The sequence below is a fragment of the Metarhizium brunneum genome, chromosome 6, assembly GCF_013426205.1.
Source record: "Metarhizium brunneum chromosome 6, complete sequence".
Lineage (NCBI taxonomy): Eukaryota > Fungi > Ascomycota > Sordariomycetes > Hypocreales > Clavicipitaceae > Metarhizium > Metarhizium brunneum.
The window spans coordinates 3,191,437-3,214,503 of record NC_089427.1 but is presented as its reverse complement, the minus strand read 5'-3'; the positions used below and the strand labels follow the sequence as shown (position 1 = coordinate 3,214,503).

At 52.8% G+C, this 23,067-nt stretch overlaps 6 protein-coding genes across 6 annotated transcripts; 2 read left to right on the top strand and 4 right to left on the bottom strand.

Annotated features, from left to right (window-relative positions):
- Nucleotides 1–447: 447 nt before the first annotated feature.
- smd1 (Small nuclear ribonucleoprotein Sm D1) lies at nt 448–1,034 on the top strand (the record flags this gene model as incomplete). The annotated part of the gene is made up of 3 exons (XM_014690548.2): nt 448–461; nt 566–615; nt 733–1,034. The coding sequence occupies 3 exons, from the start codon at nt 448–450 to the stop codon at nt 1,032–1,034; spliced, it is 366 nt and encodes a 121-aa protein (XP_014546034.2).
- A 549-nt stretch (nt 1,035–1,583) lies between these two features.
- MTQ2 (eRF1 methyltransferase catalytic subunit MTQ2) lies at nt 1,584–2,327 on the bottom strand (the record flags this gene model as incomplete). The annotated part of the gene is made up of 1 exon (XM_014690549.1): nt 1,584–2,327. The coding sequence occupies one exon, from the start codon at nt 2,325–2,327 to the stop codon at nt 1,584–1,586; it is 744 nt and encodes a 247-aa protein (XP_014546035.1).
- Nucleotides 2,328–3,158: 831 nt separating this feature from the next.
- G6M90_00g103120 (uncharacterized protein) lies at nt 3,159–5,664 on the bottom strand (the record flags this gene model as incomplete). The annotated part of the gene is made up of 5 exons (XM_014690550.1): nt 3,159–3,992; nt 4,044–4,107; nt 4,167–4,484; nt 4,561–5,212; nt 5,355–5,664. The coding sequence occupies 5 exons, from the start codon at nt 5,662–5,664 to the stop codon at nt 3,159–3,161; spliced, it is 2,178 nt and encodes a 725-aa protein (XP_014546036.1).
- An 819-nt stretch (nt 5,665–6,483) lies between these two features.
- Acad11 (Acyl-CoA dehydrogenase family member 11) lies at nt 6,484–7,735 on the bottom strand (the record flags this gene model as incomplete). Its single annotated transcript, XM_014690551.1, has 3 exons — nt 6,484–6,868; nt 6,947–7,563; nt 7,637–7,735. The coding sequence occupies 3 exons, from the start codon at nt 7,733–7,735 to the stop codon at nt 6,484–6,486; spliced, it is 1,101 nt and encodes a 366-aa protein (XP_014546037.1).
- Nucleotides 7,736–9,643: 1,908 nt separating this feature from the next.
- On the bottom strand, nt 9,644–10,405 carry HAP2 (Transcriptional activator HAP2; the record flags this gene model as incomplete). The annotated part of the gene is made up of 1 exon (XM_014690552.1): nt 9,644–10,405. The coding sequence occupies one exon, from the start codon at nt 10,403–10,405 to the stop codon at nt 9,644–9,646; it is 762 nt and encodes a 253-aa protein (XP_014546038.1).
- Nucleotides 10,406–22,137: 11,732 nt separating this feature from the next.
- Nucleotides 22,138–22,818, top strand: G6M90_00g103090 (uncharacterized protein; the record flags this gene model as incomplete). The annotated part of the gene is made up of 1 exon (XM_014690553.1): nt 22,138–22,818. The coding sequence occupies one exon, from the start codon at nt 22,138–22,140 to the stop codon at nt 22,816–22,818; it is 681 nt and encodes a 226-aa protein (XP_014546039.1).
- Between the last annotated feature and the right edge of the window lie 249 nt (nt 22,819–23,067).

The window sequence follows — 23,067 nt, the reverse complement described above, 5'->3', positions numbered from 1 at the left end:
CCAGTTGTAAATACAGCCCCTTGCCCGCGGTATGGTGGCTGACAGGTAATACTAAATGCGACAGAAGATGCAGAAAATGAACGTGAGCGCCACGATGTAAAAAGAAGAGTACAGGGAACCGTTTGGTCTTCATCGTCGACAATGGAGGGACAACGCCCTGGTGGCTTAACCCCGGGTCTTATCGATAGGAACTTGTCCACCCGTGACCCGAGGCGCCCACTACGCGCCCCGTGCCAACAAACGAGGCGAGCCAATCTCGAAGTCACGTGCCCCCAGCTTCTGGCGGTCGTGTTTTTCCGGCCTAGCTTTTTTTTTGCCTTGCCAAGCCAAAGCTTCGACCAGGCTGAGGGAGACATTGTGTGAGGCGTGCGGCAACTGCATCAAGCGGGACACCGACGACGACAACCTTGATTCGACATTGCCTCCCGCACCTTATCACTGCCCAACATGAAGCTCGTTCGGTAAGTACATATTGAATTATGCATCAAATTTGAGAGAAGTCGCGTTGTTTTTTTTTTTTGCTTCCAATCGGCCGCACGTCGATGCTGATTGTTTCGCGACCTAGGTTCTTGATGAAGTGCGCCAACGAGACGGTGACGATTGAGTTGAAAAATGGTACGATACACCCTCCTCCTCGCCAATACGCTTGAACGCCCGAGACGAAGACTTTCCGTCTAGGTTGAACAATGAGCAAAAAGCGCATAGCTGACCTCCCCCCTCCCCCCCCCTCAGGCACCATCGTCCACGGCACCATCTCTTCCGTCTCACCGCAGATGAACACGGCCCTGCGCACCGTCAAGATGACCCCCAGAGGCCAAGATCCCATCTCCCTCGACACCATGAACATTCGAGGCTCCACAATCCGATACTTCATTCTCCCCGACTCTTTGCCCCTCGATACGCTATTAATTGACGACGCACCCAAGCCCAAGAACAAGGCACGCAAGGAGGCCGAGCGGGCCGGACGCGCCGGCCGTGGAGGCAGAGGAGGCCCTAGAGGACGAGGGCGTGGACGCGGTCGTGGAAGAGGTTAAGTGCCTCCGGACTGGAGGAGACTGAAATTCGGATAAGACGACTGTGCAAGCGTTTCCTGATGCCAGCGAATCCACCAACGGTATTGATGAATGGCGGAGGATTTTTCAAATCCGCGCGGGGCGAAAAATTCGGCTTGAAGACAGTAACGACCAACGGATTGTTGATGTATAAAGGTGGCTAGCTGGGCAAAAAAAAAAAATGAATGGCGGGGTGGAATAGCGCAGGTGACTTGTGGAAGTTATTTCATCACGATTATGGACGCACATTCGATGGTATTGGCGTTATGGGATGTTTGGTCACCACTAAATAAAACAATTCAGACATGCCTTCATTTTGCCTTGCCCAACACGTCATGTTTGTCTCTACGCTATAGCTATACAGACGTGCCCGCGCCAACCAAGTAGACAGGCCCTTTTCCTCGGAAAAAGTTAGACCAGCAAACGTGTACAAGTCTCCCTCGCCCTTCCACCATGGTATATCCAAAGACCTCGCCTCAATCCCACTAGCATCTCGTCATCACGCCCCAAGTCCAGCACTCCCAGCCCCCATCAGCCTCTCCATATCCTCAAAACACACAGCTTCTCCCACCCCGCCGTCTTGCCACTGCTCCCAACAACCTCAACCCTCCAGGACCCCTCGAGCTCGCCAATCCTCCTCGCCACCTCCTCGGGCCGGTTCTGCCTACACAGCAACAAGTACGCGCACCCCCTCGCCGACAAGACCCCCGGCAGCATCCCAACCAGCCTCTCCGTCGTCTCCATGCCGTCCCTGCCCCCCGCGTACGACAGGCTCAGCAAGTAGCTCTCGTCGTCCCAGCTCGGCTCCCCGCCGTCGTCGTCCGCAAACGTCCCCGGCCGCACGGGCATCTCCGGCGTCGGCACATACGGCGGGTTAAACACCAGCACATCCACCTCGTGCGGCCGCAGCGCGCTCGCGAGGTCCCCCGTCCACGAGCCCAGGTACATGCCGTGCGAGTCGGCGTGGGCAGCCGCCGCCGTGAGGACGGTCTGCACAGTGGCCCGACAGGCAAAGGCATTCATGTCGACGCCGCAGGCGAGCAGGTGGCGGTGGCCGAAGAGCGTGCGCGCGTGGGCGTTGAGAAAGGCGACGACGATGCCGGAGCCGGTGCCAATCTCGAGGACCAGCGGCGCGGGCGACGACGACGGGAAGGCCGTTTGGAGAAAGGCCGTTTCCGAAGGGGAAGAGAGCGTGTCCAGGAGGAGGAAGGAGTCTTCGGCCGGTTCGTACACGCGCGAGTACGGCACGTGGGATGTATCTGGCGTTGGAAGCATCTTGAGCGGCGGGGTGTTGGTGGAGGGGGGCCGTGAGGGCGTCAATAATGAACGATTTAGGGGTTTTACTTGGGTTGTTGGGAAAATAAACAAGAGAGAAAGAGATTTAATGAGCTGTGACTTGATTGGGTATAATATCCTGCTTGTAAAGCTAGACGTGTGAAAAGCTCGGTTCTTCAGTGTACGACGAACAACGCTCCATGTTGAAAACTTGGAGGGGCATCACGAACTCCCTTCCCCCCCACATCCAACGTACAAAAGCCCAGCCCACCAGCCATCTTGCGACTTTCACAAAACAACACATCTACACCCTGTGCCCCTCAAATCGACTCCCCAGTCATCCTCGTCCGGGCCCGCGCCAATCTTCAAACCCCATCCCATACTTTCCACCACCCGTATCAAGTTCCGATCATATGGGATGCCCAGCGCCTCATTACAACGCGGACACGCCCTCGTGACGGTGTTGTAAAATCTCGGCCTCTCCTTGGTAGCTCCAGCACCGCACACGAACGACGGACAAGTTGAGAATCCCATGAGGGGGCCGCAGCCATTCGTGATGATAGCCCATGTGTGGAGGCAGGTTTTGTTATGGAAATAGGTTACTGTGCACATTTTCGGTCCTTCTGCACAAGACGATTTAGGGGATCGGTCTAGGTTCAGCTTTACGGATTGAAGGAAGGAGAACAAAAGTGCAAAAAGCTGTAAAAAGGAGAAAGAAGAGAAAAAAACAAGGGAACTGCGGTTGCATGGCCACAAATTCATTGACAGCTGGCAAATGCTATGGTAGTGAATCACACAAAACGCCTCGCTAACATGGATGGATGAATGTGCCTATTGTTGCCCAGCAAACGATGACTCCGTGGTAAATCCCTCGGTCGGCTCTCTCAAGGTACTACCCTCTCCTAGTTCATCATCCTCTGAAGTATCAGTGATGACCTCATCGTCGACCGAAACCAATTTCGAAAGCAGCAGCTCCATTTTCTGCATCGACTTCTCCATAGACTCCAACCTAGCCTCCACGTTCATAGTGTCTCCGTTGAACGAGCCCCTCAATTTATCCGGAAACATAGAGTCCCTACGCGATGGTTTCCGAACCTGAGGCACTACTCCCTCCGCCGTCGTTTGTCTCGTAAACTGGCGTCGGATAAGGTGTTGTGTTAAATGGTCGTCCGCTGCAATTTCTGGATGCGCGTCTTCCGGGGGCGTGACTTGGAACACGGCGCGAAGATAGCGATGGGCGGAGAGCTGCCATTTTTGCCAAAACCATTTCTTTGCGCGGGGGTATATGGTGCGGTTTACGGCTTTGGACGTCCATATGATTCGGCGCTCAGCTACAGCAATAATGAGGAGCAGAGGGAGGTTGACAAGGCGAACAGTGGCGACGTGTATCTTGTGAAACCAGCGGGGGCTGACGACAAACTTGAGTGGTAGAAGGAAGAAGACCGCCAGGAGATTGAAAGGAGGCTGATATGCAAAGACGGCATCGGCTTTGACTCCTTCAAGGGTTAGGACAGCTCGGCGGAACTGAATTTCTGACGTTGCGTTGGCTGAAATATTACTAAAGGTGTTTGAGAGCATGGACACGAGAATCGTGAGAAAGAGTGTGTTGCCGAGAAATGCGAACGCCACCATCAGACTTGGGCCAAGGAGCCAGTGGAATTCAGTCTTGCCAAGTTAGTCATTCGATTTTGACAGTTGTGGTGATTGGAGACTCACTGATCGCTGAATGCCGGTACCGTCCAGTCCAAACCAAATATAAATCATCCATTTCGATATCGTTCTACGTACGCATTGAAACTTAGCAATGAAGCGTGATGCAATACGCACACACAAACTTACACAATAGGATGCGCTCCTTCGCCCAGCCACAGGAGACTGAGAAGAAACCCAAAAAAACACCAGGCCGATAATGCAGTGAGGAAGAAAAAGTCTGCCATCATTGATCTTAAACACAGTAGGACAAGGTTCTCGGAAAGTAGGGTGAATGCCAATCGAGGTACCAACATGGGAGCCGCAAGTGCGAGCACATCGAAGGCTTGTTCTCCCGGTCCCAACTGGCCTACGCGCCAGCCATGTAGTCGAAGCATCACGTAGATTGAGTAAATGCAAATGAACCCAACGTCCAAGAAAGACCACAGATTTTGGGTATAGACGCCCCTATAGTATAGACTTGTCAGCAAACCAAGGCAGTGAGCCGTACAGGTGAAATTGCCCTCGGAGAAATTATACGTACCATCCGTGCGCCAAAATGGTAGCAAACTGATCCAATCCCCAGCCAAACGCATAGATATCAAAGGCGGCCTCCAGCACGGTAAGTCTGTTCCTCTCTCTTTCAAGCATAACACCAAGGTACAAGGCGAGGAGAATGGCAAACTGTATCGATTCAAGGATATTTCGGTTCCGCGGCACAATCAGGCGATACTGATTCAGCAATGGTGACTTCCGCGGGTCATACAAGGATATCGGCTTCAATTTGTAGTGATCCGGTATGATGTCCCAAAAGGTCGACGGAGTGTAGATGATGCGGCCTTCGTAAATGGCGTTTATGATGCGGTGGCAGGTGCTTGAGCTGAGGAAGTGCTTGCTCTCGGTCAAGATGGCAACCTCGAGAGACGGCAGTGTGCGGTGATAGGTCCATGCCGTCTTGACCTCAGCCTCTTCCCGGATATGATCGGGGGCGTTCTGAAACGGCTCAAACCCAGCGACGAGAACATTGGCAAGCAGCAGAAGACCTTCGGGACCCTCGTGGTCTTCACCCAACCGCCGGAGAATCCGTGTAGCAATGAGCTCGCAAAGGGTAGCGCGCGTCCAATTCACATTGTGCCGTGTGCTAGAGTAAGACTCTTCCAAGAGGAATTGAGCTCGGTTGACTAACAAGCAGTAAACTGAAGAGAGGATTAGTCCTGAGGGCTCGTTTTTACCCACCACCCTATGCTATTCCCAGGACCCCCATCATTTCTTATTTTCATTTTATTTTATTCCGAGAAGAAGGGGGGTGCAAGGGAGATTTGAGGAATTCAAACTTACTGATGGAAATATCATCCAACTCGTAAAACTTGTCCACCAAGGGCCTGATGACGGTGACGTTTATCCTCACGTCCCTCAACTGCTCCAGACTCAGGTAATCCTCGACAACGCTGAGAATGTCTCTCCGGATTCGGTGAATATTGGTATACACAGGTAAATGGCTATGTGGACTCGTCATACAGCTGTACATCTGCTCCCCCGCGTCATCATTCGCGCCACGACAGTCGGAATCCAGCCTGTCCAGCAAAGGACGGCGCTCTTCAACAGGCAGCGGCGGCAGGGTAATGTGCCGCTTGCGGTCCGGGGCCATGAAAGACGGGTACGCACAGGTGTTGCAGATGCAATGTGTAACGACGAACTATAATATTTGATATTAACTAGGAGGGCGGAGGGTTGGCGGGCATGGAGGCGTGGGCAAGGCGCGTGTGGACTGAAGGAGACGAGGAAGCATTGAAGCAGCCGACATTGACATGGAAGCCTGCATGTGGCCCATACGGCAGTCGGTCAGTGCGTCATGGCGCCGTTGGGCTGCAGCGATGCAGCAGCGATCAATGGAACAACTGCTTCCATGTCCAGTGCTGTGCAACCCTGTGCTTGCCAGTGCTGCTTGGGGCCATGCGGGGAACACTAATAGAATGTAATGCTTCGCCACCCCGTGCCGCCAATTTGCGTCGCGTGTCGGCCATGTACGCTACAACACCAAAGTGTCATCGACCGGACTCTCGTGCTCCAATTGTTGTCCATAGTTGTACGAAATAGTTGTTACAGTACTCCGTAGTTACTGCATAAAGAGATAGTATACCAGACAGTAAGTGGGCAGGGCTGAGCGCCCCGGTCCACTAAAGCTAGATTAACAAGTCAATCCAATGTCGTCAGTCGCATCCAACGTGCGCTCTTTCCCTCCGATGAGGCAACATCACCTAAGCCAAAAAGTTCGATGAGCTCTGCACACACACAGCCGAGTACAGCCGAAGCTTACCGGAATTATCAGACATCTTCTTCACGTCACGTTCCAGTAATCTGACTCTCGGCATCATCTCACAAGTACCCAAAATCACAGGTCAATAAACCACTGCTTCTGACTCGTAAGACCCCGTGTCACACCATCCCATACACAGCTCCCTGTATTCTACAGCTTCGAACCAGCCTTGCCGTCCGCCTCCTGGGCCAGCTCCCACGCAAACTCAGCCAGCGGCACCCTCGTAACGGCATGCTGCTTCGCCTTTTCACTGCTCGCCTGCCTCCTCGCGTACCTGGCCGCGATGCCCTGGCACACGGCGGCCAGCTTGAAGATGTTAAACGCCATGCCCCAGCTCATGTCAGGCTGCGGGTTGTAACCCGTGATGGCGGCATACCACTGCAGCAGCTGCGCCTCGGTCGGCAGACCCGGCGTGCGGCCGGGCAAAAAGCCCTTTGCTGACTCTGGCGCAGCCCCCGAGTGGCGAGCCGTGTAGAACTGCATAAGCAGGTTGCACACGTCGGAGAGCGGGTGGCCGACGGTGGACATTTCCCAGCTATTTCAATTTCAGTCCATTAGTACAAAGGCGAGTACGAGGAAAGGATACCTCCCCCGGAGAGGAGAAAAGACGTACTCCAAGATTCCAATCACCCTCGGCTCCGTCTTGTGAAAGACCAAGTTATCAATCTTGTAATCCCCATGCACCAGCGTTGTACGATCAGCCGGCTGCCGCTGCTCGTTCATAAAGAACCCAACCGTCTCCTCGAACCGCGGCAGCCGGCCGACCTTCTCGCCCGTTTCCACATCCTCAATCGCCTCCTGCGCCATGCAAATCGTGCTCCACGTCTGAATCTGGCGGTTGTAAAAGCCGCTCGGCTTCCCGTACTGCCCCAGCCCAACCTTTTTGTAGTCAACGGCGTGGAAGCGCGCCAGCGTCTCAATCGCGGCCTTCCACATGGCAGTCCTCTCCTGCGGGCTCACGTCGGGCAGCGTAAAATCCTCGATGATGCGGCCGTCCAGAAACTCCATGATGTAGAATGGCGTGCCGATGATGGAGTCGTCCTCGCAGAGGCAGTAGGTCTTGGGGACGGCGACGTCGGTGTTTTCGAGGGCATGCATGATGCGGTACTCGCGCTCGACTTTGTGCGCCGTCTTGGAGACGAGTTTGCCGGGGGGCTTTTTGCGCATGACAAACTTGCGCGCGTCGGCGGCCGTGATTTGGTACGTCGGGTTGGATTGACCAAAGCCAAACTGTTCATTTTTCGTGTTAGCAGGTGATGGAGAAGAAGAGAGAGGGAGGGGGACTGCAGAGTGTCGTAGATACCTGCTTCAGGTCAATCGGCAGCTTAATCTCGGGCACATTTTCGCCCAGGAACTTGCTGAAGGCAACCTCGTCGATGGGCTGACGAACTCTGCCCGCCATTGCGAATCGTCAAGGCCCGCGGCGTGCGTGATCCAGGTCCGAGTGAATATCTAAGGCTTCTAGAAGTAGCTCGAGCTCCCCCTCGGCACCACCAGCACCAATTGCGTCACCGGAAAGGGATGTGTACTCGAGTCACCAGCAAATCAATTCGCAGATGGCGCACAAAAAAAGTCCCCAACACAAAGGAAGAAATAAAAGGAATGCCCTCAAAAATAATCTACAAGCTGAGGCATTTGCAAAATCAAGACTCGCGTGACGTTGGAATTGGGAAGGAGGGGGAACTTGTAAGTAGTCCGCACTTGCAGCCTCCAAGATGCCGAGGTTCCTGGGGTAAATACCTGCACCTCGAGATCCTCGGGAGAACACCCACCGGTATCCACCAGCCGAGAGACCACAAAGTGACACCAACCGATCTCTTCCCGCGGCTGCCCGCCAAATCGGATCCAGCAACCTCGAACGCAGGCCAGGCATGGATGGAGAAGGGCATCGACCAGTCGATGGCTTTGTCTCTCCGCCTCCATCCCCTTGTTCGACGGGTTGACGGGCTGGCCGGGCCAGGATGGGGGCCATGACGGAGAGGGAGGGCCATCCATCCCATCCCATCCCATCCGCCTTGATTCTATTTGCTGGCCACCGGCTGTTGACACCCAAAACGCCCGTTCGGTCGATTTCTCACACCTCATTTTGGTTGGCCAATTGTTCTCGTCACTCCCCCAAATTATACTCGTGGCACAGCATGTCGCTCAATGCAACGTGCATCCATCTACCGCCAAAATGCCTACGCCTACACACTGGCACGATTCGTTAAATTGTTTAATCACACGCAACACGCGTCGTCACAAGCCACCTCGTAATAGAAAAACGAATACCAAGAAATCAATTTACATACAGCAACTGATATCACGGTAATATCCGGTGACGGACTACCCTAGTTGAATCTATATCCATCACATCGCCCAAAAGTAGGGGTCCCCTCCCCCTTTTTTTTCTTCTTCTTCCGGGAATGTGTCCTGACATCATTTTCTCTTTCCAGCTTGATTCGGCATGTCTCTTGTTTTTGTGTTGTTTTGGAGAACCATATTTTGTACCTTTTTTTGGAGGGGGGAGGACGGGAGGGGCGCTTTTTACATCGTTTCCCTCTTCCTCCCTCCTTGTAGAATTCCAATCCTGGTTGCCCATTCCAAGTTGCCAGTGCTTGCCAGCCATGTGCCGGCCGTAACGCACCAGTCATACTCCTCGTAGATGCTCTGTATTTTTGCCAATCCAGCGGCAAAAACAAAAGCTGGGCAGCCTTGAAGAAAATAAAACAGAAAAGAGAACACTTCTCAGTGTAAAGAAGAAATAGTTGTCAATATGGTAAAGAGAAAATAGAGAGAAGTTTGAGGTAGAAAGAGGGAAAGACAGAAAGAGAGTGAGAGTAAGTGAGAGACAACAGAGAATGAGAGACACAGGGAACAAGGGTATCCATCGTTTCGATTCATCCATGCATTCTGACCATCCCGTAATCCCAAGTTTCCGCCCATCCCTTCCATGATGAGCATCGGTATGCTGTTGCCAGTCCATGTGTGTAATTAAAGCAAATCCAGCCTTTCGCCACAAGTTGTTCCTAGTCTTGGTGTCCCGCCAACTCTTAAGTTACACAGAGGTCACAAACAGGATATCCCAAATCAGAGATCCTTTCCACGGGCATTGCTTTCTGCGGCCCTGCCAAACACCCAGTTCCCACGCAAAAAAGGGGGGGTCAAGCAAACTAAGAAAATAAAGAGTTGCTCGAAATACCCGGAAATTATAGTCAAATAAAATGAGGACGGTGCAACAGATACTTCTGCCATCATGACATCGTGAAATATACAGGCTGCTGAACAATTGCTGGTCCTCCTCCCGCGCTGCCAAAACCCATCCGGCATCTCAGCTATCATCCTCTGCTGCGTCTTCTTCTGAATTTTGTGCGTCTGTCTTGGATTTCTTGTTGGGCGACCGGGCCTCGGCTTCAGACTTGCGCTTGCTTCCCACAGATTCTGTCGGCTTGTCGCTGGTATTGTCGCCACCTTCAACCTTGGCTCCGTCTTCTCCTTTCGCCTCTCTCTCCATGGCGGCAACCTCTTCAGCCGTCAAGAAGCGGCCGCCGGGGCCACGAGGCCGTCGCATAGCATGGTTGTGGCGTGATTCATGAAGGTACGGCTTGCGGCCCTTGGATGTGAGTCGCAGTTGCTCCTCTAGTCGCTGGCGGGCAACTCTGCGCTTCAGAATACGGTGAAACTGTTTCGCGTTGACGTAGAGAGGAGACTCTTCAGCACCGCCAGCAGGCATTTCAGGCGATTGAGGGTGTGGCATCGCTTGGCCGGGTGGTATTTGGGGCGGCGCAACTGGCCTTCCTGCGGCGTGGCTCATCATGCCCTGGGCATTGGGCATACCTGGACTTGTAACTTGGCTCATCCTTCGGGGCATTTGCGACATGTTGTTCATTCTCGGCGATTGCCGGCTGTCCTTCTTGGAGCCGTCGGCCATTCTTGGTGAGGTTTGAGGCATGCTGGGATCCGAGTGCATGTAGGGGTAATTTGAGCCGGAGGCAGCGGCCGTGGCAGCCATTGCGGCGGCCTGAATACCGGGCATGCCATACGGAACTTGTTGCATGCCTTGCTGCGGCACGCCGTATTGTGGTTGATACATGTTTGGTGTTTTGCGTGCTCGACGGTTGAACAAGCGCCAACTGGGTAACGGAGCCCGCCAGAGGACGTTTGGCGAGAATGACGCGAGCGTGTGTGTGGGGGAACGAATGAGAAAAGGAGGGCCCTCAAGCAGCACTTAAGGACACGGCAGCCAAGCAAAGAGGTTTCGACGGCAGATAACGAATAGTCGCGACGGGTCAACGCTGTGGCGAGTATAGCTGCTTAAAATGCACAGCCTTGCTTGGGTTCGAGTTGGGCACGGTTACTCCCGGCAGGGCCCTTGGTCACTTGGCTAAGGCAGGCCGTCAGTCGCAAAGCCGCTGGCTGATAGGCACCCAAGGCTCCGGTAGAGGGTGTGTGAGCTGGCACGACGACGTAGTGCCAAAACAAAAATTAAATTCAGGGCGATGGTGGCCTCCAAGGGTCGGCCAGAGGCGCCTGCAGATTGACGTCGTAGTCGAGGGAAAGCGGCCTGAAATACCGCCACAGCTCGACTTTTAAAATTGTTGCCCTCAAAGGCGGGAGAGGCGCGGGCTGCTGCAAGAAAGATGAGCAAGGCCGTCTGCTTGACGATGAGCCGCAGCAGCCGAGAAGACGACGACAACCTGTCCAACCACGGCGGTTAGCTACGCTGCACACAGGCAAAGGGAAGAGCAGATTCAACAATGTTGTCAGTGGATTCTCCGTCTCAACAAGAGCTGGGGGAAGGCAGACAGAGGGTTGTTAGCCAAGCTTGGGTGGCCACACTTGTGATGCGTTGGCAGCCCCCTCAATACTCATGCTCATGCAGGCCAGGGACCGACTGCACTACCCAGGTCCACCGAGCCCAACTGCGCCAACAGCCAGACTGCAATGCAGTCATAGCGGTCATGGCAGCAGCTCCGGTGGCCACAAAGGATCAGAAGCCGTGGCGAAAGCCGAGGGTCGTGGTCGCATAGCTGGGCATGGCACGAGCAGCACGACTGCCTGCCTTCAGTGCCGCGGCAGATGGACAAACAGCTCACAATCAGTGGCCGTCGAGATAGATGCTCTCGGCGCAAAAACCAGCAGGCTGGTGGCCGAGCTGTAGCTCATCCCATCCTGACGGTATTCGGGAGGGGGTTTCTTTCGGGGTGGTGGTGTGAACGCAGGCAATGCTTGTTTTAGCATGTAAAGACCGGTAGGTACCTTGCACAAGAGCTGCCTCCAAGGTAGCATGGCAGGAACAAGACCCAAGATGATATGTGAGTTGAGCGCACGCCGCAGATTGCACAAGCTGGAGATGGAAGAGCGCTTGCTCGTCTCGACTCTACTGCCCGTGGGATGCAATCGCTACGACGGCGAATGCTAGCGAGGCTGGACGCGTCCGTAACAACGCGGACAACAAGCGGCGATGATGGTGCAGGCGCATGGCGAGTGAACCAGTCGACAAGACTCTCGCAGCCTCGGATTCAAAGACGGCAATATGATGTGCGAGCGCGCAAATGGCGAGGCATTGTGCGAGTGAGGGGCGAAGCATGTGTAGACAGAAATCAAGCACAAGAGAAGAGGCAAAAGAAAAGAAAAGAAAGACAAGAAAAAGGGAAGGAACAAGCACAGTGGCAAAGAAGCGCGCAGTCAGGGAGGTATACGGCGACGGGCAGAATATCAAGACCAAGAACAACGCCAGGATGGACGCTAATAGAATGGCGCCAACGGTTGATGCGTGGTTCTATTGAAATGATAATAAGGAAGCTTCGCAACTGCGCATACCTTGTTTCCCGTGTGACACAAGCCGTGTCCTATTGCAATGGCGCGACGGAGCTCAATGACGGAGCTCGTTGAGACGCGACGAAGCTCTTTGCGCCCTGATTGATAGCGACTCAAATGAAGACAGTCAAAACGCGCAGCGATGCGCAGTCACCTGATGGCAAAAGCGGCCAATGAAGAGGGCGAAAAGGATGATGGCGACGATGATAGGCCTTTTGCGATCACGAAGCTGCGATGAGGTCGAATGGGCGACGCGCAAAAATCGGGAGCTGATTTGCTGAGGAGAAGGGAGTGGGCGGTTTTTGGGACAGAGCTCGACGACGTCGAGTGGTGGAGAGCTGGAAGAAGAGGAGCCGGGTTCCCAATTTCCCAGGTCCCAACGTTCCCAGTTCTTAGTTCCAGAGTCTATTGGAGAGGTGCCGCCCGGTTTCCGGTAACAAGGCTGCCGATGTCCGACAAGGCGGGGAGCAACACTGGTACTAGTACTCCGTAGTAGTAGTAGTACATGAGTACACACCACGCCGCCCTGGTGGAGATGGCCCGATGCAGACAACCAGCCCGGTGGCGGGGGTCCAACAAGTCGAGAATAGGATGAAAATAAAATTATAATAAAATAAAATAAAATAAATTCAAGTATAGTAAAGGTAAAAGCACAAGGTCGAGGTGCCCAGCCGGGGCGGGATGGAAATGGGGCGGGCAGCGACGCGGCGCGGCGCAGTTCTGGGATGAGGAAATTTCAATGTTGAAAAATGGACTTGCAGAGTCAGCGCGCAGGGCTGGCGCTCAGCGCAATGCACGAGTGCGTAGTGCGTGTAGCCAGCGCCCAAGTGCTCTGTACGTCAAAGCCGGTGTCTGCTTGTGCCAGTAAGCCACTTCTCACCTGTCTGGGCAGGTACGCAGTACCTGGGAAGCACTTGAGTCGCCTGTTGAGGCTCAGAACCCGGACCTGGTGCCGTAGCTGCACCTCCAGATGTCCAAAACCAGCGGCTCTACCGCTTATTCCCAGCACGGCACTAGCGATGAAGAGAGGCGCGAGGCGGTTAGTCGTCGATGGCTCTCACACAGGCGCCGGGTTGGTCTGAGCTGGTTGCAATGACAGGCCAGCTGGCCGCCGACGAACGGGTTAGTTGGCGCAGACTGGCTCGAGCTTTGCTCTCTATTTCCCTTTTGTCTCGCTCAGGCTCGCTCTGACTGGACGTTGGGGCGCGCGCAAGGCACAAGTAGTACGGGGTACCGAACACCTCGACAGATAGTCGAGTTGCTGTGAATGGCTGGGGCAGCCTGGTCGGCGAATGGTGAGTCTGGTTGTTCCACAGAGAAGGGGGGGGCACACCAGACGCGTTAGGATGGATGGATGTCAAGGTCTGGTGTGTCAACTGGTCTTTTGTCCTTTGGTGCGACCTCAACAGCGGTGGCCGTTGAGTGGACGATGAAAGAGCCGTTGGGTGGGATTGATTGGCTGTTGTGTGAGAGGGAATTGAATGGCTGGCTGTCAAAGAGACGACGGTACTCCGTACATGCAGGAAAATGCGAGGATGTGATTTGATTTGATTGCTGGGGCGGGGGCCCTGGCCTCTTTTAACACTTGTTACTGGCTGATTCAGCGTGTCGGTGGGTCCTAGACACAAGACCCACTTGGCCACTAGCTGGCTGCGCGACTTTGCTGTTGATTTGCTAGGAGATGACATGATGCACGGACCAGTTTCTCTCGTGAACATGGCCGAGAGCTTTTTGGCATGTACATATTAGTATGTACTCCGTACGAGGAGCGTAAGGTTTTGGGTCTCAGTCTACTCCGTAGTCACGGTTCCCACTGCGGGACATGGCCAGCTTGCTGCTCGTCTTTTTTTCTCTTTCTTTCTTTGTCACTCACTGCTCGGCTTAAAGCATGAGAAAAGCTGTTTGATAGTCCATCACCCTTCATCCCTCCTCACGTACAAGAATAGTGTTGCGTGTGCCGGGCCACCCTGGCGCATTGGTCCATTGGTCCAGACTGTGCTGAAGACTCCCATGTCACAGCTGCCATAGCCATCCAAGTTCGAGGAACGACGAGCTGCTCCACATGTCTACGAGCGGTGGCTAAGATACTTTGATGGGCTGAGCTTCCCACCCACGCTCCTCGGCTCCCACTCCCGCACTATGAACGAGCAAGACACGACAAGCAACGAGGTGACAAGGTTGCTCAAACACAGCACTGTAGCACTGCTCCGTAGCTCCCATGCGTACCATGTTCTCGCCATGCTCCGCTCTTTGCACAATATGGACCCGCTCCACGAGGATAGGTGGTACGAGAACATGAGAACTGAGGTATGAGATGGGTCACCCCCTGCTCACCGTGCTTTGCGTACCTTCCTTCGGAGTATGGAGTACCCTTAGGTATGTGCATAGTAGGGAAGGAGGCAAGAGGACGCAGAGGGCACTTTCCAGCGCAATTGCTTGCACTCTGTCTTCTTTTTTTTGGTCCTGGTTTTTTAGTGTTTTTTTTTCTTCGATCGACAGGGATGATCAGTCGTGTCTTAATCTGCTCCGCTCTGCTCTGCATCGTCCGAGTTAGCCGTCCCAGGAGCCATCATCATCCAGTCAGTAGTAGTACTTTGAGCCAGCAATCGTGACTCATCAACCACCACAGCCACGGGGCCATCCCCCAATCCTCAACGAATCCGGCGTCGGCCCCAAGTAGTAGTAGTACTACCCCGTCCGTCCTGAGCGCCGTGGTTACTCGACAGGGTCCTTAATTGTCAGAGGGAATTGATGGCTTCAGAACTCCGAAGGCATTGCGCTGTCGGGCAGCTCACTGGCCCCCCATACCTCTTAATGCTGTCTTTTTCTGTCCTCGTCCCTTCTCTAGCCACCACACACAAGGCCCCTCTGACTCAAAACATTTGTCTCCCACAGCCGCACGCTCTTCGTTCGCATCCCGCACTTCGCCGCCCGTGACAAAAGTACACCTCTTCTGTTGGCTCTCCGGCTGTATGAGCGACTTTTAATTGATTATGCGGCGTAGTTTGAAACGTTGTATTCGTGATGTTTGCCAGACCTACCTACTTAGGTAGGTAGGTGCCCTGGTAGGAACCTGGGCAGTCTGAGGATAGAGAGGGATGCAGCACTGTGCCGAGTACGCAAGAGTCGCAAAGCTTTTGTCCGTCCTCCACCCACCTCCTCATCATGATCCTTTGATCCAGCCCCCAACTTTTGGACACACTGAGGTCTTGTACTACTCCGTTCGTCGGAGCACTCGGTATGCTTCAGTGATTTGCACCCCCACTTCTTTGGCTTGCAAAGAGGATCATGGAAACGAGACAGCTCCCCAAGTATGTGCATGCGTGCAAGGTTACCCAAAAAGTCAGAAATTTATTCTCATTCGCAAAATTCACCATTCTCCACAGTCTCCTTGAAAGAACAATCAACAGTTTGTTTCTATTGTGGCTGGCCCTTCATGTGTCGCTGAGCTGGCATCAGGATAATACGACATTGGACCAAGACAGGCACACACAGGCTGAGTTTCGTCCGTTGGTCAGGGAATTCACAAGACTGTCACCACTGAAGTTTTGGTCTACTGACCACTCCGCACGGAGAACTTTGTCCTCTGATGCTGACCAGCTCTACCCCTGCCAAAATTTCTAGGCTAAAATTAGTCCGAGAGCTTTCCCGTTTCGCCTGCGTGTGTTGGCAAGTTGAGTGCATGATTGTAATTTAGGCACTGTATAGACACGGAAAAGAGAAACTGCTATCACAGTGCCATCGTTTTGGGTCAAACCCTTACTGCAATGTGATGGGCGACATGATACCTGGTCCTGGTGATGGAATCATGCACGGAACTTGGCCACCTGTAGCCGCGCTACAATATCTCAGCAGCGTGCGAAAACAACAGAAGTGTGAGTGTTCAGAGTGTGTTTCCATCTGTTTGTTTGCGAGTCACGTTTATCGTCTAAAGGTCGTGGTAAGAACCCGGTACCCGAGAAACGCCATGTTTCTTTTCCATGAGAGCTAAGGATGCCACAAAAAGTCGGTGAGCTGGAGAAGCCGCCTTAGTACTCGGTATGCCTCGCCGTTGACAGAATATCTTCATGGTTTCGACAAGCGGGGGCATGATGGACCAGCCTCGTGTCTTTCCAACATGTTTCGGTCGGTCTCCTCGATACGTCCACGACAGAACCGAGCGCAACAGCACCATGCAAAGCGGCCAGGATGCGGTTTCTCTCGTCCCGTGCTAACGCATGCCTTCTCATGGGACATGATTGCCACCACTTTTGGAGTGCGCCGTCGGGCAGCTGCGTTGCATGGTCGCCGCTTACTACTGACCATCCTTGGCTTATGGGCCAAGTTCCAAGGCATCAACCGCAAATCCCGCCACTTAGACGGTCATTTTGTCGACATGACTGGCCAGAAAATCTCTAGGATTCTGGTCACTCTTAGTGGCTAGGCCCGGGAATGGGATTTCTCGTGTTCTCACCAGCTGCCAGGCGCCTGAGAGGCGCACATTCAGGATGTGTTAATAGCGCAAGAACGGTATTTCAGGTACGTACTCTGTATTGCCAAGAATTGCTTTTGCGCAGCTGCAAAGTGTCAATCAATTGCCGGCTGTGTACGGAGTACTCCGTATTGTCTCGTTGCAATAAATTCGTAGTGTTGCTCCGTAGACAACTGTGAGTTGACACGGCAAAACTCAGCGCCTTGCATCCAGCTCTTTGCACTGACTGAGACTGGCTATGCAAGTACCACAGAATCTCGTTGCCATATCAAGATTAACTGCGTCTGTCCGGCCGCAAGTAATAATAGTGTCGTCTTTGACTATATCAGACTCATGATAAAGGAGCATCTTCTGCGACGTCCAGCGGCTTGCCTGTTGATGACTGGCTGACTTGTGCAGGCTCCGACTGCAAAATTATCGTTGGCATGACGTATAACATGCATTCTGTGCGAAATTATTGCATGCCCATCGACTTGAATGTTCTGTTCTTCAGCCCCGCGCGTCCGTATTAGGAGAATACATCGCTCGCTGTGTGCGAGTTTCTGGGCACTTACCTGTTGTTTGTTGGCTTATTCTCAATGGTACATCCCCCTGATTGCTCTCGGCGAGTATGCATCTGAATCACACACAGCCTCTAGCCAAACTTGTTTGAGCGAGCAGGTTGGCGCGCGACGCATCGATTTATGGCTTCTCATTTGACGCTCAATGACGGGTGTTGCCGCCACGGGCCGTTTGACATGGGCGGTAGTTTGTGTCGTCTGATTCGCTGCTAAAAAGAGCTAGATATCGAGGCTCTTTACCAGGCCGTCTTGATTCAATACAGGCAATGGTCTGTTTGATGTTTGTTTAAGCATAATTAGCCCAGATTTCTTAAAACATACCTCAGAGCTGTCTGGAGTGCCTCATTATTATTGACTTGATAGTTGTATGGTGAGAATGGCCCGCTTTGACATCATATCTGTTAACGCAGGCCAAGGAAGGTACTCCTCTCATGAGACTTATTTCAAAATCAAATTATGAAATTGCTTGTCTTCAGATTTGTATGCCCCTTTTTTCGGTGCGTTTGGGCATGGCTTTATTGTTTATTAAACTTGGTGTATATCGAACATGAAATCGGTTCTCGAAGAAATGCGCCAAGGGTGTCGCCAACTCAAAGCCAGCAATCTTCTCGATGCGACCACGATTTTGATCATCAGGATTCTTGTACGTTCCCATGCTGCTAATAAGTCTTTGTTAATGAGTTTTGTGTTGGTGTTTCAACTAAACACAAACACCTTCTGGGTTTGGCCGAGACTCGCAGCATAATGTCGCCGTGAATCCATCCGTTTTCGAAGGAACGCTGCCGAGTGGCAATATTGCCAATCAAAAGTGAGCACTTACATGCAAGGCACGAAAAGGCTTTGTGCCTATAAGTGAGTGTGATCATCCGATATTTTATCGCTTACTGAGTTCCACTAGGCCAAAGCAGCCAACGCTAACACAAGTGGAAACTTGAGTCCAAAACTCTGGTGCAGGTTATGCAAAACCGTGGACTGTTGTTCACGGTCGATGTTTCTCGTCCAAAAGTCTTGTAACGTCAAGTACGCGAAAACTCCGAATCCTGCCAATCAAGACCTTCGCCTAGGTTGCATAAGTTATCTTGAGATATATCTTAGACTCCTACCTGTGCAAAACATCAACAGTCCTCCTCAATATCAACATTCAAATCGTTTGCGGATCGAGCTCCCTCTTATCGGAACGAAATTTTCTCTCGTTTAGGTAGGTCTTCCAGACTACTTCAGTTACTGATAAAGTTGATAATGCTGAGTTTGTCATGGAATATATATCGCACATGCGCAACACATCCAGCCGTTGGCCTCTCGTCTGTCTGGCGTGTTGGAGTGTACCTCACTCCTTCGACAGAAAGTTATGGACCAAAGTAAGCATAAGCAACTAACATGTGATTAGCTCCTCCCAGATAGATGATAATAGGTCAGCCCTGTCGGTCGAATCGCAACTCTCCAAGAAGCATTCGCCGACGCCGCCGCTACCACCACCACCACATAAAAAACACAAACTTTGTCGGACGCTGCTTTGCTTCTGCTGCTACCTGTTGTCTCATTTCTGTCCTACCCTGCCTGATATCGAACTATCTGACTTGTTGTGGGTTTCGTGAAGGGAGCCCAGTCGATCTGACTGCAGTCACCAGCATAAGACGTAGTCGGGTTGATGGTATGCTAGTAGAGCACGATGATGGAAAATAGATCTGACCTGTCATTGATGCGCGACGTTTGATCCATAGAGAGCGATGTCAATGCACCACGCAATCCCACGAACGAATAGATGTGGGAAACCTACCGCAATGAGGATACCTCGGGAATCGTGGCTTGTCATGACAGGAAGACAGCAATGAGGAGGGGAGGGTCTAAAGATACGGGGACTGGATGGTGGTGTCTCGGGCATCATTCGAGTACAAATGGGCGTGAAGCCGCTTCGCAATACTTGTTTGTAAGTTCTTCGATGCAGATGGATAACCCAAGCCCGTCCACATGGATACAACAAGATGATTTCCAAGAGCCTCAGTATTATCCATCACTATCCGCTCCGAGATTGGAACGCAAGTTTAACGTTCGATATTCGGCTCAATTTCTTGCTTCTTTATCCCTTACAACACGTACAGTAGCAAACGATGGCTACCACCATGGCACAAGTTTTTCTTTGCTCGGCCTTGGTTGGTCTCTCGGCTTGGTTTGCATCCGCGACTGCCCATGACTTGTCTGTCTAGTCGCGAGCTCCCCCGATGGCTTTCAGACGCCCAAGCCAACAACAAACAACCATCTAATGGGACACTCACCCCCAACATGGGCAAAGTAGCCGTCGGTTGCCCGCTGCTGCTCTGCTAGCCCCTTTCATGGGTGTGATATGAGTTTGTATTCGGAAGTTCGGCCACGATCCTGTGGTAATGATATTCTCAGTTTCAGAGGTGCGGATGACCCTCAATCACTTGTCGGTTTACAAATTCGAAGGGTTCAATCAGTAGTATGTATGCGGCGCCTAGAGAGGGATCTGGAAGGTCGGGTCGAGGCCATTTGTCATGCAAACGCACCTTCCACCAAGAGGACCAGAACGGACACCATTTTCATGTACTGCGTTTTTGCAATGCGCTTCGTATGGGATACAGAGAAGATGCATTAGAAATATCCCGTGAGAGGTGTGAAACGGGACCGCTGAATTCTAAACGAAAAGAGGCCATGGTTGGGCCAAACCAATGGTCTCACAATACCGCGCGCTCGTTAGCTAGGAGTATGACATCCAGTCCTTGGGTTGAGAATCCGAGAACTTGGGGTAACTTAAGCCAAGGCGACGCTTCACGAACCGCTCGATGATGGTGGCGGGCTCGCTGAATTGGGCTTTGGTCAGATCGTGGGTAATCGTGAGCCACAGCAATGGCCATGCGGACCGGCCTTAACCGCCTTGAAGATTGGCCAATGTCAACGAACGGATGCATTGAGACCTAGGGTCCGGTCAGCCACGCCCGCATGCGAGATGCAAAGCATACGAAAACAAAAACGACGGTCATTATTTCGAAGGCTTACCGTAGTGGATGCGGCCATCAGAAAGGCCAGCGGCACCGTCCATGAGAACCGCATGGCTGATTGCACATGTTTGGCGGAGAGCAGAGGTTGAATTCCAAGTCTAAAAATGCCAAGGTGCATCTGTATCGACTGGCTGCAGGCGAACGACGGGAGACACGATAGGCGTCAACTGGTGCAAGACGAGCGGCAACGTCTGGCTGGCTATTGTTACCTTGGAAGGTGCCACGGTTGTTCTTGACGACTTGACTTTTAGAAAGGGAAAGAGGCACGTCGGCCACGGGGTACTCCAAGCGCCGACACGCAAGATTGAAAAGGATAAAAAAGCCAACAGCTCCCGCATCAACAACTCTGCTGTCGTCCAAGTTCCTGCTGTATGACAAAGAACTTATCATAAGGCCTCGTCCGGCATTACTCTGTTTCTTTTTCCCAATCAAGCAACTATCAAACACCAAACCTACGCCACTTCGAGTGAATAAAGGTCTTCTCTTCAGCACTCGAGCTTCTATCACCAGAATACTGTCCCCCTCGCCTGCATCGCTCCATCAACTTCTCTTCTATACGTACTCTGGAAACCATCAACAGCATCCTCTCCACCTCTGTTTTTTGACCGGTTAACAAGATCTCTTTAATAAACTTCCAGCGCGATATCTCGCCAAGGTTTCTCTATCAGAGTCACATCGGAGACTTTCCATCTTCTCCATCTCCATCAGACCATCCATACTCCTGGGCACAATCCAATCGGCTCTCGACTCATCGTATCCCATCCGCCAGTGGCTTACGAATGGTTCACGAGAAAGCAAAAATACCCAGCGAATAAAGCCGTCCGTCTCAACCTATTAGAAAACTGGTCCAGCCAACCAGAGTTTGGGGCCTCGCTTGTTTGCTGTGAGCATCGTCGTCGGCAAATACCATCAACCCTTCCTTGCCGACTTCCTAGCTCGTGAAGAATCTTGTGCTAGTCCAAGTATCGACATCCAATCAGACGTCGAGGTCAGGGTTAAGGACCTTCACAACCATCACGCCTCCTCGCCGAATCAACTTGTCGCGTGCGACTCAAGGGGCCGGAAGAGCGCTACGCAGTAGATCTCTCGGCAGCAGCACAGTTCCAGTGGCCAGCGACCAGCTACACGCAAAACCGCCCCGGTACCACGAGGCCTCAGTGGTCCTTGCGCCTGTCAGATCAGCGTGACGAAGAGAAGCAAAGACTTGCATCTCCCATCACCCGCTCAAGCACCCGAGCAAGCGGTGTCTGAAGCTTACAGAGGCCCATACAAGGATACGTCTGGCAGATCCCACCACCCCTTCCATCTCCACCCCTTCCCGTCACGGTGCACACCCTCCCCACCCCTGTCGACCGTCGAAAGTGTACGTTGTGCGCTGCCCCCCAGTACTCTCGCCCTCGGTGCACTCATCACTCATCACCTCAGTTCCAAGCCCCGGAAAACAGAGCTGCAACACGGCGCTTGGTCAACAAGGACGCTTGCGCTACTGGTCCCGTTTGATCCCCACAGCATCTCCCTAAATTGTGTCCTTGCCCGCGACGCCCTTGTCGTCTTCTCGCGACCCTCGTCCAAGCTAGGAGGAGGGCCCATCTGACACCAATAGCCAGTCCGTCGGCGCATAATATCCAAAACACGGCGCTCTCTTTGCCGCCAACAGGCCCGGACACCAAGACGCACGCCTGCTCCGATCCATTTCACACCCCTCCCGCGCCCAGTCTTGTCGTCCTCTCACTGCCTCACGCTGCTGTCTACAGTTCTCTCACCTTATAATCAAACGCTCCTCAGGACTACCGCCCACCTCAAGACTCTCCCAGGTCATCAACATCTCTTCGCCTCCTAGGCTGCTCTCGTTGGCCTCTTTGCCTCGTCGTCGCCTTCGTGGCAAGCCTACCAAACCTGGGGCTCTATTCAGTCTGGAGGTGTTACTCGACGACGTGTATACTCATTCTACTCCGCTATGCCTACCACAAAGCCCAAGCTGGAGAAACTCTCCACGCCTGTAACGGCGACATTCCCCTCAGAAATTACATCTGCAACCACGGCTACTCCTCTTTCGGCTTTGAACTTTATGTCTAAGCCAGAGCCGGATTTTATTAAGACGCCCATTAGTCCACCATCGGCTTACACAGACTTCTTGTCGAAAGCAATGGCTTTGAACTCACCGTCACTCACGCCCGGAGATTCTAGCCCCGATTCTACCAAGAGCAATCCAGAGACAGAAAGAGCAAATCGTTCTTCGAAAACCGAACGATCCTCGCCTACCTCTACTGTTAGCAGCAAGCCATCTCCTCCTACAACAGCACCCGTCGTGCCTCCAAGTCCATTCCCAACCTCAGCCCCAATGTCTGCTCCGCCAACTGGTCCAGCTTCATTCCCAAGTTTGAAACTGCCACCAAGCCCTGCCATCTCCAATATCGACTCACCATTGAGCGCAAGCACCCTTCGTTCACCTTTCAGCGCGAGGTCTGTTCATTCTGTCTTCGACTGGGATGCCGCATTGAAGGCTCGGCGTCCGGAGAAGAAGCAAAATTCTTCCCGCACAAGCGTTCGACATATCCGGGAAGTTGTTACTAGAACTGTCACTTACACACCGCGCATGGATCCTGCCCCTAGAGGCAAGAGACGGAAGGTGGAATGAAAGCCCGCAGATAGCCAAGGCAATTACTACGATAACAACGGGAAATCCGATTAACGACGACAACTATGACAACAACCTGGCATATGGCTCCGGGAATCAAATAACGATGCAATCGAATCGGGCGCTGGCGGCCCCTTGGGACACATGGTGAACTCCCTTTTCTAGTCGCCATTTCCTCTATATTATTATTTTCATGGGCCAAGGAAACGGCTGTCTTGTTTGACACTTCCGCGCGAGAGAAAAAACAAT